At 50.7% G+C, this 16,365-nt stretch overlaps 1 protein-coding gene across 4 annotated transcripts in view; it reads right to left on the bottom strand.

Moving 5' to 3' along the window:
* ATP2C2 (ATPase secretory pathway Ca2+ transporting 2) overlaps positions 1-940 on the bottom strand; it is a 54,791-nt gene extending 53,851 nt beyond the window's left edge. For all 4 annotated transcript variants that reach the window (XR_008372880.1, XR_008372884.1, XM_053553558.1 and 1 more), the window contains exon 1: positions 708-940. Coding sequence is in view for 2 of the 4 variants with exons in the window: in XM_053553558.1 (XP_053409533.1) it covers positions 708-806 (99 nt within the window). In the remaining 2 variants the exon portion in view is untranslated. The remainder of the gene's footprint in view (positions 1-707) is intronic.
* Positions 941-16,365: the final 15,425 nt, after the last annotated feature.

Raw genomic sequence — 16,365 nt, 5'->3', positions numbered from 1 at the left:
TGATAAACTCCCCTGCCCTAGAATCCTATTGGTTTATCCTAGGGTGTTTCCTAGAGGTTGCAAAGTCAATATACAAATTAGTGGTTCTTAAAAAGCATGCTGATGATGTAGAAGGGAGGCTGGGAGACCCCTCTGCTCTTGACTTCTAAGGTTATTGCTAAACATTTGCCCAACTTAGCTGGGCATTGTGGCGGGCGCCTGTAGTCCCAGCTGCTCAGGAGGCTGAGGCAAGAGAATTGCTTAAGCCCAGGAGTTGGAGGTTGCTGTGAGCTGTGTGAGGCCACGGCACTCTACCGAGGGCCATAAAGTGAGACTCTGTCTCTACCAAAAAAAAAACATTTGCCCAACTGTTTTGCTTTTTACGTTGCTCTAAATTTTCTTCCAATTTAAGTAGGTTTTAAAAATCCACAAAACAGCCTGGGTTTGGGACCTAGAAATTTGAATTTTCTGGAGTCACGGAAGCTTTAGCTAGGTCACTTGAAAGCTCCTTAAGAAGCATAACATCTCTGGGCCCCAGTTTCCCATCTGCAAAATGGACTGCGGTGTGAGGGTTCCGTGGTGAGCTGTGGGCCTGGAGCAGACAGGACAGCTTGGTTGCTATGAAGGAGAGTGAGTTGCAGGGGGAAGATGGGGGCTTGGGGGATGCGTGGTCAGGAAGGAAGGTTCGAGATCGGGTCGCACGCCCGGCGCCAGTCGCCCAGACTCACCAAGATTTCCACCTCGTCCTTTCCCAGAACCTGGTACTGGCGGCCCGGGCCCGAGAGGGAGAGTTTCTGCAGGAACTTGGAGAAGCGTCTCTCCACCATCGCGAACCGGCCGAGGCTCCCGGCCAGCCTCCCGTCTGGCCGGGGGCCGCCCCTGCCCACGTCCTCCGTCCCCAGCGAGGCCCGGGCCAGTCGCGCGCCTCCAAGCCTCCGGGGCCGGCGCGGGTTACCTGGCAGCTGCCTACCTGCGCGCAGCAGGTGAGGCCCCGCCCCGGGGCGGGGCTGCGCACGGAACAGGACTGTGCGCACCTGGCCCCACCGCGTCTTCGCCTGGGATCCCAGCTCCCTTGGGGACCTCGGCAGCTGCACCTCAGAACTTGAATTGTTTCCCAGATTTGCCAGAATATGGGAATCACCTGGAAAGGGAGGCAGAGGCTCTAACGCTTATTTAAAATCGGGATTCCCAGACCCCTTCCCGCCCAGAGTCCTTGCCTAGGGGAATGGGGGGTGGCCAGGAAGATGTTGTTTGGCAAGCTCCCAGGTGACTCTCTCCAGGTGTCAAAGGTGGTCAACACCAACATGCCCCGGGCAGGTGCGCGGAGCCATATCCAGCTCCTGCCCAGTCGCCCTGCGGCTTTGCATGTGTCTCCACCTCTCTCAGCCTCAGTTGCCTTCTCTGTGCTTGTGGGGCAGCGGAAGGCCGAGACCTCGCCTGCAGGAGCCTGCGAGTGAGGCCTGGCAGCGGGAGAGTTTGAGGACGGTGCTGCCGTGGCCTCCATGCGGTCTTGGGCCATCTTAGAGCCGCCCCTGCACTTGCTAACCTGGGGCCTGGGGCAGGGTTCCTGTTCCTCGGTTCACTGCTCTGTAGAATGGCCATTGTGACAGCACGTTTTCCACATTGATACCGAAGGGGTTACATGACAGTGCGGTATGGAAGGCCTGGGGCAGGGTCCGGAGTATTCCTGGGTAGCATCCTCATCGCTGGGAAGCTTCTGGGCTCCTCAGAAGTACAAGATTGAATGTGCAGTGGGGACAGTCTCCAGCCATGCTGGAAGGCCTGAGGGCTTTCCTTCGCTTAAGACCAGACTAGAATCTGCACCTAGACCTACCACTTTGCAGCAGGTGCTTTGGGAATGCCGGTACCACTGCTGTGTGCCCGGGTGTCCTCATCTCTAGAGTGGAGATCCTTCTAGATCACAGGAGGTGGCAGCACGTCTGTACTTGGAATTGATTGGATCCTTTTGAGCAAGTATTACCCCACTGCTTCTCAGGGGGCGGCCACCTTAGGCCCATTCGACCGACCTGATGTGACGTTCTAGTGGCCCTTCTGGCCTCTCCTGCATGGTTCCCTTTTAAGGAAACAAACGAGGCTGTCCCACCATGCTGCCCCTACCACACCAGTCCCTCAAGCCAATCAACACACAAGCGATTTCACTTATTATACAGAAATGTCAGCGATTCCAGAGAACAGTGGGGATGGCTCCTCAAGGAGCTGCCCCGCTCTCCTGTCCCTGTGTTACTTTTACACCCTCCCAGGAAGAGCAGCATCAGCAGTGTTATCAATCATCATAGCACACCGTAAACAGATTCCCCCGCATGGGTTACAAGATTACACAATATCCTCCTATCTTAAAGTGGTTATCTCTTTAAAGCATTCCTACTCTAGACTAAATGTGTCGTTAGTCTGGGTCTGGAGTTGGGGTGGTATAGGAAGGGGCCTGGATATCAGCATCACAGCCATCAGAGGAGCGGGTGCTCCTCTTGCTGCTTCTCAGAGTGCCCCGCTGCTGATTCAAGTCTTGGCAGAACACCCGTGAACGGCCCAGGACACAGGAGGTTTGTGACTTGCTGCTACAAGGCCCTGTCCCCAGCCTCCTAGTCTCCTGTCTTCCTGGGTGGCTGCCCTGGCACCATGGTCCTTGTAGCGTCTGATCTCTTAACTTTATCTATAACAGAAGGCCTTGTACACGAGTAAACAGCTCCAGATGGGGGCACATGGGCTCATCCAGCCCTGCCAGGGGCTAACCAACAGGTTCATTACTCTGTAGAATGGCCCCTGTGACAGCATGTTTTCCACATTGATACTGAAGGGGTTGCGTGACAACTGCAGGGGTTGCCCTGTATGTATTGGTTATTTAGGGTGACAGTAGCCTCCATCCCAGGAATAGCAGAAAAACTCAGGTGTCAGTCCAGATGTGAACCCCAAAGGCCTGTTCCTTTCAGATGTGTCACCTTGTGAAACTTTCTTCGTGCTTCTCCCCTTTGCTCTACTTGTCCACAAAACGGGGATGTTACTACCTAGTCGCATGAGTCCGGGTCGCAGTAGGAAATAGCACCCTCAAACTGAGCGATCTGGGGAGAGTTTGAGAAATAGACTATTTACAAAGGCTCAGGCAGGGTGCTGAGAAACCAGAAGGGAGAAACCAGAAGGGATTGAGCCATTCCCCAACATTAGCAGTAATGAGAAGCTGCTCCCACCCGAGGCCTGAAGGGTCAGAGGTGAGAGCAGTTACTTGGAGCAGGTGGCTATGGAGCTGGAGACTTCAGTGGAGGGGAACAGGTCGGACTGGGAGCCAGAGGGCAAGGGAGCTACCCATGCAGACTCCTGGGCTCAGAGTCCAAAGGAGAGAGAAAAGGGTGGAGACTGTTCTGGAGGAACAAAGGCAAGACGTCTGGAAGAAGCTAACTTCACAGTCCCATTGTGCAGGCTGAGCTGATGCTGGCAAGGTGGTACTTCCCAGCAATTCCTGGTGTAGTAGGTCCTCAGGGTATTCTATTCTTAACATGAAGAATGCCTGGGAACTCAACTCATGTGTCTCTTTTTCCAAGTGGCATTTTGGAATTTTAAGGTAATGTTAGATCAGGGAAAGAAGAATGCTTTCTTGGCATGCAACTTCATGCTTTTCCAAGGGTGTTAATCAGGTATCATTTCTCCAGATGGTGCAGAGCCCACGGCAGGGAGCAATAAGTCAGTCAAATGCCCTCCCCTAGGCTCCCATCACCGTGGCCTCTGCTCCAGCCCAGAGACATCAAGGCTTGGATTTGTGGACCAGGTCTGAGACAGCTGGAAATGCTGCCTGGTGGATATTGTGAGGACACCTGGACCTGCTGGGGTGAAAAAAAAAAAATGGAGTGGACCAGAGAGAGAGACAGAGAAAGAAAGAGATGGCTTTTTGGTTAGAAGGAGCTGCATGGGCGCCCTTAGGCTTATATTTGTTTAATTTGTGACCCTTTTTTGCACAGTGATCAGAAAATGGAGTCTGCACAGATCTGCTAAATTTTCTTAATGTACTGAGCCTGAATGACTGGTTTGTAAACAATTTTTATAAATATTTCAATGGCATTAGAAAAGTTGGTATGTTCTTCTCTGTAAGGGTGTTCTTACGATCTTTTTTGCAAATTTGTGCTGTGTCTATTCATTCTAACTTCCTCATGGCACACGTCATGTCCTTATTTATTTTTGGCTACTTGATCTGACGCAGGAAGGTAAGGAAGAATGTACAATTTCCCACCCTGGTCACTCTCCTGTCCATTGTCCCCTGTTGGTCTAAACGATCTCTTTTTGTGTGATGCCACTCTGCTGATTAGTGCCTGTGATTTAGTGGTTCATTGTGACTTTTGTAATTTGCTTCACATCATCTGTCTTATTAAAACACAGTCCTTCAATTTCACTTTGTAGAGCGACGGTCGCCATGTTCCCTCCCCACGGCTTCCGTCTGAGTGGTCTACACCCCGTAACCTATTTGTGGCTGTCCTGTTTCATCTGCTACCAGACTGTAAGTTCCACCAGAGAGGGAACGTGGCCGTCTTCATCATTGTGCAACCACCCAGTATTTGTCAGGGTAAATGATGTGTCTGAAACACAGCGTGTGCCCCAAAATATTTACTGACTGTGTCTGTCTCATAAACAGCAGGTGACTGAAAATTGCTTTTAATCTAACTTGAAGTTATTTACACTCTCCCAGGGAATGTATCGGGTCTCCACTGTGACAGTTGGCCCCGTTAGACTGACTCTTATCATCTTCTTTCAGGTTTTATTTCTGTGTGTTTTGAGGCAACACTCTGCTAGTCACTCTTACCTTTTACTTTGATTTTGGAATAAACATCTCACTGAAAGTTCTATCAGGAACTACCTGAAAGCATTTTAGGAATACTGTTATGTAGTTTCTTTTGGTTTCCTTTTACCGATTTAAAGAAATGTTGTTGTAATTTTCACTTTCATTTTTCCTTTTTTGTCTGAGGCAGGGTCTCACTCTGTTGCCCCAGGACAGAATGCTATGGCGTCATCATAGCTCACAGCAACCTCAAACTTCTGGTCTCAAGCGATCCTCCCAACTCAGCCTCCTGAATAGCTGGGACTACAAGCACCCGTCACGAGGCCTGACTAGTTTTTCTATTTTTATTAGAGGCTGGTCTAGAACTCTTGAGCTCAAGGGGGCCTCTGGCCTGGGCCTCCCAGAGTGCTGGCATTACAGGTATGAGCCATGCCCAGCCTCATTTTTGTTTTTCTAACCTTCACTTCTTTACATATTCTAAGTAATTTAATCCATTAATAATTACCCAGACCTTTAGCTTTTGAGTCAACTTTTTTGTTGTTCTGTTGTCCAGCTGTCCCTTCCCCAGCAGTTCCATGTGCCCCTTCTGGTTGTTTTCAATGTCCTTTCCAAGTCCTGTCACTTTGGGTGCCAGGGTCATCCCCACTGACTTTAAACTTCTTTCCTTTAAAAGTTCTTTTTGTTTCTTTGTTTTTTTCTGCCATCAGCCTAGAAATTCTAGAGCCCACTCCCAAGGAAGTCTTCATCCAAGACAGCTGGCTGGCAAACTTTCTGAGGTTTGCAGCTCTGAGAATGACCTGCCCAGTGATGAGTGTCAGGGTGGGGCCCAGAAAAGGCATCCAGCCTTTCCTGAAATGTCTGCTCTGGGCACCTTGAACAATGAAGTTCACACCTGCAACTCCCATTCACTCTCTAGTGAAATCGGTGTTTTCTCACTGCCCATAAATTGTCTCCCAACAGTACACTCTGTTGGGAAGCCCTGGTGTTACCTCAAAGCCTCTGAAGTTTATTGGGTAAAAAAAAAAAAAAAAAAAAAACCTCACTCACAGGTCATAAGGTTGGCATGGAAAGTATCCTTTTCATAAAGAGTGTTCTGTGCAAAGGAATGTTTCATGCAATTTTTCTAATTTTAGGCATTAGCTTGAAGCTATGGCTCCTTGCATAAACCCTTGATTCTGTTTGTTTTTTAATGGCTATGCACATGGGCAACAACATAATCATTTTAGAGATAAACAAGTTAGGACTTTGAAAAGTAAAACCATTTCACTCATTCAACAACTTTTTTTTTTTTTTTTAAACAGGGTCTCGCGCTATTGCCCAGGCTGAAGTGCAGTGGGGGCATAGCTCACAGCAACCTCAAACCTCCTGGGCTCTAGTGATCCTCCTCCCTCAGCCTCCCCAGTAGCTGGGACTATAGGCACCTCCCACCATGCCTGGCTAATTTTTCTATTTTTAGTAGAGATGTGGTTTTGCTTGTGCTCAGGCTGATCACAAACTCCTGAGCTCAAGGGATCCTCCAGCCTGGGCCTCCCAGGGTGCTGGGATTATAGGCATGAACCACTGCACTTGGTCTCAACAAATATTTTTAAGCACCTGCCATGTGGCACTGGAGGTGAATCTGTGAACACAGCAGACTCTGTCCCTGCTTTCTTGTATCTCACCTCGTAATGGGTGAAACAGGCTGAAACAAATCTGCTTATAATACAGAGCCAGGCAGCGTGTATCATGGGTGGAATGATGGCTGCCCAAAAAAGATGTGTCCACATCCTAACCCCTGGAAGCTGTGAAGGTGACCTTATTTGCAGAAAGGATCTTTATAGAGATATAATTAAGGATCTCAGGATGAAACCATCCTGGACTCTAAGACCTGGGCTCTAAATTAGGAAGGCCACGTGAGATGGAGGCTGAGACTAGAGGGAGGCAGCCGCAGACCAGGGCTGTCTATGGCCACCAGGAGTCCAAGGAGGCAGGAAGGTCCTTCCCTGAAGACTCCGGAGGAGGACAGCTCTGCCAACACATTGACGTCAGACCTCTGGCCTCCAAAATGGAAAGAAAATAAATTTCTTTTGCTTCAAGGCACCAGTTTGTGGTCATTTGTTGTGACAGACCCAGGACACGCATCTAGGGGGCAACACTGGGAGGCAGGTGAGCTGGGTGGGGAGTGGAGAGTGAGGCTCTGTGGCCAGGTGGGGATTGGGAGGTGATACAGGGGCAGAGAGGTGAGTAAGTGAGAGGGGCCGTGCAGATCCTAGGGAAAGTATTCCAGGCAGAGGGAAAGGCAAGAGCCCAGGCCCGAGGTGGCAATGTGCTCTGCAGGGACCCTGGCAGTGAAGCGCTGTTATTTGCACCAACTCTGGCTGCTCATTCCCTCTCCCACAGAGCCTCCTTGGCGCCATGCCCTAGCTGTCTCTTCCTTAGCCACCGTCTGCTAAATGCCAGGCCAGCACTGGCTGAGCACCTCCTCCGGCTGTGGGCATTGCTGGGCACCTGAGGGGTTTCATTCCATCAGGAGAGACAGGGCACAACCTGGGAACCCAGTGAGCGTGCCCAGGACTTGCTAAATTACAAGAGGTAAACCCAGCGCAGAGACCTCGCTCCCTCCTCCCCTTTCCTTGCCCTCACTAGACATGGCTGTTTGACCCTCCTCCCCTTTCCTTGCCCTCACTAGACATGGCTATTTGACCCTCCTCCCCTTTCCTTGCCCTCACCAGACATGGCTGTTTGATCACTGTCTTGGGGGGATATTTCCCCTTGGCTGGGACAGGCCTGGGAATCCGTTTCTACCTGGCAGGTGATGACCCATGTCCCAAAGGATTTTCAGAAGGGAAGTTGAGTGATGCAGCAGGAGGACGTGATGGAACCTTCTAGAACAGCGGTTTCAACCTGTGGGTTGTGACCCCTTCGGGGGTCGAACAACCCTTTCATAGGGGTCATCTAAATACATCCTGCATATCAGATATTTACATTATGATTCATAACAGCAGCAAAATTACAGTTATGAAGTAGCAATGAAAATGATTTTATGGTTGGGGGTCACCTCATCATGAGGAACTGTATTAAAGGGCTGCGGCATTAGGAAGGTTGAGAACCACTGTTCTAGAACAGTGGTAGTGGTGTGGCTGATTGAGATCTCCCTATGTGGAGAGAAGAATAGAGCAGGGAGGGGGAAAAAGAAAAACCCAGACAGAGCAAAGCTGATTTCAGGATTCCAAAACTTAAAAGGCCTTTCATTCCCCCAGGCCAGTGGCCTGGTGTCTGGGGAAATTTTTGTTGACCACTAGACAAAAACGTCAATTTCACCATTTCACGGGATCTTTTCACTGCCTCTGTGTGACATGTGTTCAGTGGAGATTGACTCCTTTTTGACTATTTTTTAGAGCAGTTTTAGAAAGATGGTGCAGAAAGTACAGAGTTCGTGCAAGTGGGTCTCCCCACACGCACGCAATTCCTGATTACTGACATCAAGCATCAGTGTGGCTCAGTCAGGACGCCTGATACACAAATATTGGTACATTGTTACTAACTAAAGACCATGTTTGCATTAGTATTCACTCCCAGTGCTCCTTCTATGGGTTTGGACAAGCACACAAGGACACGTGTCCACCATCCCAGTGTTCTGCAAAGAGTTGCACTGCCCTGGTCGTCCCCGCCCCCTCCCTTACCCCGTGACAACACGGATCTTTTTGCTGCCTCTGTGAGGCATGTGCTCCGTGCCTAGGAGCCCAGTGAATGTGCCCAGGACTTGCTCAATCACAAGAGGCAAACCCTTCGTAGTTTTGCTTTTCCCAGGACGTACAAGTTAAAAATTTGACTGCATTTTAACATTTAAAATTCACTCTCCATTCAAAAACCCACAAGTATCCAGGCTTGTCACTCAGAGTCAAGGGAATTTTAGCCAGAAACAAAGAGGCTCAAGACCTTCCATATTGAAACCCCCCACTTTGGGCTCCCTGTGGTCACCCACGAAGGTGACAAGCCAGCTTGCTTTGGCTGGGATGGGTGCAGTTTTAGCACTGGATGTCCTGGCCCCCTAAAACTCACATCTGATTTTGTCACTTCCTCAGAGCGAAGTCCAGATTCCTTCCTGGTCCCTGGCCCGTCCCGGTCTCTCCACTCTAGACACTCCAACCCCCTTTCTTCCTGAGGTCCCAGCTGGGTGCTCCCTCCCACCAGCCTCTGACTGGGCACTCTCCAGAGGCCTCTGCACCCCCAGACCCTCACCATGCTGCTGCCTGCTCTCCCTTCAGGTTTTAAACAAATTGTGGCTTCTGAGAGGCCCTCCTGGTGCAAGGCCAAGTGAGATCTCTGCAGGGGACCCAAAGCCATGGTACTTTGAGTGCAGGGACCCCAAATGTCCATCAGCAGCAAAGGACAAATGACATGTGGGCTCCTTACATGGCAGGATATTATTTGACCAAGGCCAGGAGTGTGGCACTGCTCCATGCTACGACATGGAGGAGCTCTGGAAACACCATAAAAGTCTGTCACAAACGGCCACATCCCGTATGATTACATTTATACAAACTGTCCGGAACAGGCAAAGCCACAACGCAAAGAACAGGGAAGCAGCTGCCAGATGCTGGGCTGGATGGGAAACTTGGAGGAACGGAGTTTCTTTTTTGGGTGATGACATGTTTTAGAATTAGAGGGAATGGTTGCATGACCTTGCGAATATACTAAAACGTACTGAACCCTACTTTAAACTGATGAATTTTATGTATCTGACTTTTATCTCAATAAAAATGTATTTTAAATATAGGCACTGAATACATACTTGATGAAAGGAAAATGAAAGAGTTAATATTTTTAGCTGGGAAGCCTGATCAGAAGTAAATATCTGGCCTCTGTTGGCTTTTTTCCCCTTTGAGACAGAGTCTTGCTCTGTCACCCAGGCCCAGAGTACAGTGGTGTGATCATAGCTCACGGTAGCCCCTAACTCCCAGGCTCAGGTGATCCCCCTGCCTCAGCTTCCTGAGTGGCTGAGACTACAGGCTTGAGCCACCAAACCCAGCTAATTGTCAATTTTTTTAGAGACAGGGGTCTCACTATGTTGCCCAGGCTGGTCTCAAATTCTAGGCCTCAAGTGATTATCCCTCCTTCACCTCCCAAAGTGCTATAATTTCAGGCGTAAGCCACTGCACTACCATGCCCAGTCTCTGTTGGCTTTTAGATAAAATGCAGAGTTGTAAATCCCCAGTTTCTCACTCTGAAAAGTCTCTAGGGCTTCTGAGTTAGGCTGTGCCTGTGGGGGTGAAGTCAGTTTTTTTATAGCCGCTGTCAGAAATGAGGAGGCAGAAGGGGGGATCTGGGGCTGAACCTCCCTTTCCCTGATTTGGTACAACCTTTCTGAGACTCATTTCCTGGGATTTGGGGATTCAGAGGGCTTGGGGTCCCCCGAGCTAAGGCCCCCCCCACAGTCAAGAATCTTGGTAACACAGGCAGGGTGGCCCCGAGTGCAACCCCCTCCCCCGGTTTAAAGGCCCCCTTATCCTGGACCAGAAGCAGGTATTCAACCTCTGCTTCACCTTCAAACGGAGGCTGCGTTCTGGGAACCCCCCAGTCTCTCCAAGGGATTTTATTCTGGCACCTGGGCCAGAAATGTTAACAGAAGAGTTACTGTGCTCCCCAACCTCTGCACTCCCCCAAGACTAACCCAGTGGAAGAGTAAAGACCTTGCTTCCTCACACCAGAGGGGAGAGCCTGGTGGTGTGTCTGACATCTACCCTATGGGGACCCAGCTGCCCTCAGCTGTGGTAATGACCATGATAACACACCCTCTGTGCTGCTTCCCTGCGTTACTCCCAAGATATCAGACTCCTGTTCCTGACCCCATCTGTCACCGCCTCCTCCCACACAGCCTACAGACCCCACCCCAGCCTCCAGGCTGTGTGTCCAGCTCGGTCCGGCCTCTGGGCCTTGGTACTTCAAGGTCCCTCTGCCAGGCCTGCTCCACCTCCAGCTCTTCATGGGGCTGACCCTCAGCCAGGCTTAGGTGCAAGGGTCGTCTCCCCAGGGAAGCCCCAACTCAAGCGCACCCCAGCTACAGGGCACCCTCCCGCCACCTGGCCTGTGTGTTCACGTTGTAACAACCCATTAAGTGGAACTTGTGGTTTGTGTACTTTTCTCTAGACAAGTTTTGCTTCAATGAAAACATCTGTTAAAACAAGGGAGTTTAATGAGAAACTGGGTAATTAGAAGGTCTCACAGTCCGGCCCACTGGACACCTTGATCACAAAGGGGAAGCAGTCCCCTTCCGGTGGAGAGGCCTGGCAAACACAAACCGAGACAAGCATCAGAGCTGTCACTACCAGGAACCGGACAAGCTACATCATGTGCCCCTGTTACAAGGCACAGAGGACACCATGTTGCTTCTGGGGTTCTTACCCCAAAACTCGACCTTGTGCCAAGTGGAGGATATCCTGGAAAATAACTGGCTTACAGTCTCTACAAGTGGGAGGAGGAGAGAGTGTGGAATGTTCCAGATTTCAGGAGACTGAAGAGGGATCACGATCAAATGACTGGATCAGACCAGGACAATGGAAACGTGGCCTTATCTTTCACCATAAAGGATGTTGGGGGGACTCGGTGCCTATAGCTCAGCAGCTAGGGCACCAGCCACATACACCAGAGCTGGCGGGTTTGAACCCAGTTTGGGCCTGTCAAACAACAATAACAACTACAACCAAAAAAATAGCTGGGCTTTGTGGCGGGCTCCTGTAGTCCCAGCTACTTGGGAGGCTGAGGCAAAAGAATCGCTTAAGCCCATGAGTTTGAGGTTGCTGTGAGCTGTGATGCCACAGCACTCTACCGAGGGCGACATAATGAGACTGTCTCAAAACAAACAAACAAACAAAAAAGGACATTAAGGGGGCCAGATGTGGTGGCTCACACCTGCAATCCTAGCACTCTGGGAGGCCAAGGTGGGTAAATTACCTAAGCTCACAGGTAGTGAGACCTCATCTCTAGCTACTTGGGAGGCTGAGGCAGGAGGATCACTTGAGCCCAAGAGTTTGAGGTTGCAATGAGCCATGGTGACAAAGTAAGACTCTGTCGCAAAAAAAAAAAAAAAAGAAAAAGGATGTCAGGGGACAATCGGGATTTGAATTAGGTCTGTGGGATTGTGTTGATGTGGGCATCTTGGTTATCATCAATATACTCTGCTTACCAAAAAGAATGTTCCCCTTCTTTGGGAAATGCACCCTGAAGTTTCCAGGGGTAAAGGAGGGGAAGGAGAAGAAGATGGGGGTAAAGGGGATAGGGGAGAGAGAGCACACAGACCCAAGGAATCTGGTAAAGAGTATTTCCACTCATCTAACATTCTCAAAATGACAAAATTATAGAGAACAGATCAGTGGTTGTAGGGCTTACGGGGTGGTGTGGGTATGACCAGGCCAGGGGTAGCACCAGCCAGGTCCTCACAGTGGCTGTCTATCCTGGTCGTGGTGACAATTGCATGAATCTATACACATGACAAAATGACACAGAAACTAGGTACAGTCAGCCTGCTTATTCCTAGGAACCCGCAGAAATGGGAAGGCCAGCTTGAGCTGCCTTGGATTTTGGTATCCTAGGAATGTCCCAAAGCCAGTCCCCACAGATAACAGGGCGTGTCTGCACCTGCACCTACAGTAGCACCTGGTCCCCAGCTTTGACTAACACCACGGTCACATGAGGTGTGACCATGGGGGGAAGTTAGGGCAGTGACCTGGGACCTCTCTGCACAATCTTCGTAGCTTCCTATTAGATTGAAATTATTTTAAAATAAAAGGGTACAAAATGGGCAGCGCTGGTCGCTCGGTGGGTAGGGCACCGGCCACATGCACCAAGGCTGATGGGTTCTAACCCAGCCCGGGCCTGCTAAACAGTGACAACTGCAACAAAAAATAACTGGGTGTCGTGGCAGGCGCCTGTAGTCCCAGCTACTTGGGAGGCTGAGGCAAGAGAATTGCTTAAGCTCAAGAGTTTGAAGTTGCTATGAGCTGTGATGCCTCGGCACTCTACCGAGGGCAGCATAATGAGACTCTGTCTCAAAAAAAAAAAAAAAAAAGGTAAAAAATAAGAAAGTACCCACCTCTGTCCCTCTCCATTCCTTACTCTGCTTTATTTTCCTCCCAACCTCTTCTATTCATTGATTTTGTCTATTTGCGTTTGTTCACCCTCTGTCCCCCTGCAGACCATCAGCTTTACCAGGGCAAGGGAAGGAACTGTCTGTTGTGTTTCTTGTATTATTCCCAGCACCACACAGCAGATGCTTAACATTTTGTTGGAATGATAAATGAGGCAACAGAGCACCTTGGCTCAGGGACAGCGACTGCGTCCAAGCACCTGCAGGCCCCTCCAGGAGGGCCAGGGCCCTCTCGGCTACACACCCCAAGTCAGCTTCTTCCTGGTGTTGGAAGACGCCAACCTGGGCACAAAGATGCTTTTGACCAACAGCTCAGCTGGTGCAGGAGTGGGCAACACGAACCCAGTTGAACCAGTAAGGAAGCTGGTTTGTTCATTCAATAAATATTTACTGAGAGGCTGGCCACCGGGAGTGAGTCAGGGCTAGTGAACAGTATCGCTGACTTGGCACCAGGCTCTGGCTCAGATTTCTGCCCTCACTTAATCCTCCTAACAAGTGTCTTATTTGCACTCAGAATTCTCTTTCTTACAGAAGAGAAAATTACAGCAGACAACGTGGTGCTCCGCCCAGTTCCCCTCCACTTCTCTCCCCAGTCATGTGCCCCCTCCCTGGGTGCTGTGGCCTCCTCTCTAATACGCAGCACCTGCAGAGTTTTCGAAGCCAGATCTGGGCTCCTGAGCTGTTCTGTTTGGAAGTTCAAGACCAGAAGTACCTGGAAATGTTCTCACCTCCAGGACATCCCTTGACCAGCTCCTAGTAAGGGCAAGGCAGGAAAGCCCTGCTCCTGGCTTCTAAGTAACTCACCCTCCAGAGCTCCCCAGCCTGGACCTGGCCCCAAGCCACACCGTGGCCAGTTCCTGCACCCCCTTCCCAGTGTCTGCTGAGAGCACTTCCTTAATGAGTTACTTGCACATGAGTCTTGGGACCTGCTTCTGGGAACCTGGCCTGAGATGGAATCCAGGTGCACAGCCTTTGAGTAGCTGGAAGAAGAGGAGGAGCTCGGTTTCATGTCCCTGGAGTCTGATGCCAGAGCCTGCACTGCTGACTGTCAAGCTGCACGGCACCTAGGTAGACCCATCCATCTGTGTCATCTGTCCATCATCCACCATCCCCCACCCATCCTTCCACAAACCCTTTTTGGACTATCCCTACTGTTAGGCACAGAGGTGGGGGACAGCTGAGAATGGAGGCAGACTCAACCTCATCGCTCTGATCATGTGAGCACCCAACAGTTCCAGGCCGAGTCCCTACTGTGTGCCTGTTGCATGCTAGATGCCCAAGAGAGATGACTCAGACAGGGTCTCTGCCCTCTAGGAGCTCTCAGTCCACAGCGGAGGAGCACCGGGCATATGTTACAATCTCACCGTACAGGGCCCAGTGGGGACATGGAGGGATGTGTCTGTGAGGCTCAGAAAACACTTCCAAAGAGATGACACAGAGCTGGGTCTAAAGAACACGGAGGAGTCCTGCTGCGGGCAGGGGGCGGAGACGCCGGTCTGGGAGAGCCTTGGTTGCTCAACATCTGAGGCTCCTGGCTGCTGCTGAGCCCAGGACAGGAAATCCCAGCCAGCTGGCTCTTGGCCCAGCTTCACAGGCAACACCCTCTGCCAGTCCTCAGACAGGGCCTTGTGACACCTCCTTCTGTGCGGGCCGAGCTCCAGGACCCCAGTTTGGTGTACAATGAACCTCTGAAATGCCTCCATTCAGACTGTCCATCTTGCTTCATAAGTGGTCGCCTCGTTTAGATGGGACTCTCCATCCTCTCTGAGGTATAAATACTATGACTTCTCTTTGTGAAGACAGGCGGTCTGGGAGCCTTCCCTCCTGTATGGAGATGAGGGAAATACGGCATCTATCCTGTCACTAGATTTCTCATTTAAACGGAGGTGGAGAGTTCAGGTCCTATTTAAATTCACAATGTGTAACTCGGTCCCTGAGACTTGAGGACAATCAAACCTGGGACAATTGAGGCACTGGCGTTTGCTTAGAACCCAGCCCCGGCCTCCTGGACCTCAGCCTCCCTGGACGTCCGGGATACCCCACTCCTCAATTGATGTGTGCCCGTCTTCCCACTGGACCTGGGAGAGGAGAACCTTCTAGAGGCTCCCAGAGGCATTCTGGCTCTTCCAGCTCACAGGCCCCCTCCTCCTCTCACTGGGACTTTGTGGAGTGGATCCTCCACTGGAACTGTTCTGGAGGTATCCAAAGAACATCGCCGTCAGCAACCGTGAGCTCATTCCTCACCAGCTCCTGCCAGGTCACTGCCTGTGGTTTCCCCTTGGCCCTTCCTTAATCCTGTACTCCTCAACGCTGCAGGGACAGCCCTCGAATCTCCTTCCTATTCTCTCCCTGCAAAGCAGACTCCTGGTGACATGCTGTGGCCTCACCCCTAGGGTCCTATGATGGCACATAGATGGGGCTGCCTGCTCAGTCCTGCTGCCCTGTGGTGGGGAGCAGAGCAAATGCCTTCGGAAGGCTGTGCTCTGGGAGCTCAGGGTGCTAAGTGGCTACCACACCCCGATGGCCTGCTCCTCGCTGGGCTGCTCTCCTGCAAGGCAGGTGTGTTATGTATGCATTTTATGGATGAGGGGCAGGCTTGGCGGTGCCTGGCAGTGGGAGGAGGCGCTGGGTCTTGCCTGCTGACAGGCAGCCCCAGAGTCAGTGCTTCTAACTGGAAGACACTCCTGCTCGAGACCACCCCTCAGCATCCTGTGGGGAAGGACCCAGAACCTGCCTGGCAGGTAAACCCACCAAATGCAAGAGCAGAACCATTTCCTGTGCCATCTGTCTCTCTAGACCAGCAGTTCTCCAACCTGAGCTCCAGCCACGTCACCTGGAGGGCTTGTTGAAACTCTGATTGCCAGGCCCAGTGCCAGAGTTCCTGACTCAGTAGATCTGGGATGGGCATGGAGAATCTGCATTTCTAGAGAACCTGTTGGTTCCCAGGAATCCACTTTGGGAACCACTGCTCTAGTGAACTTGACCCCCAAGAAAGGACAGGATAGGCTGGGATTGTCCTTATTCCTCCTAGGATACAAGGTGTGGTGGTTCCAACTCTAACTTTATAAACCAGCTCCTGGTTATATTAAAATAAACAAATATGTAGATGGTCTCCCTCTGTTAGTGATTCATTCTGAAGCACTCACCGGTGACATGGCTGATGTCAGGGATTTGCTTTAAATATTCTAGTCCCCTCTCCCCTGCAAAAGGTTTTGGATACAGTTGAAATGTCAGCATCTGAGGGAGAAGCACAGAGAGACCTATTACACCATGTTCTATGCTTTGTTTCTGTTTTAAAACGTTAATAATAAATCTCATTTATTTCATGGAGGAAAAAAAGTTCTTGCTCTCTTGCTTAGTGACTGTGTGACCTCGAGTAAGACGCTGACTTATTACAATATCTGAGCCTCACTTACAATATCTCGCCACTGTCAGTGGAGGTGGTGGCAACTTTCCCACGAGGTTCTCCAGGAGATGATAG

This window comes from Nycticebus coucang, chromosome 2 (assembly GCF_027406575.1).
Source record: "Nycticebus coucang isolate mNycCou1 chromosome 2, mNycCou1.pri, whole genome shotgun sequence".
NCBI lineage: Eukaryota > Metazoa > Chordata > Mammalia > Primates > Lorisidae > Nycticebus > Nycticebus coucang.
Note: the sequence above shows the minus strand (reverse complement) of the source record. Positions and strands in the feature narration are given on the sequence as shown.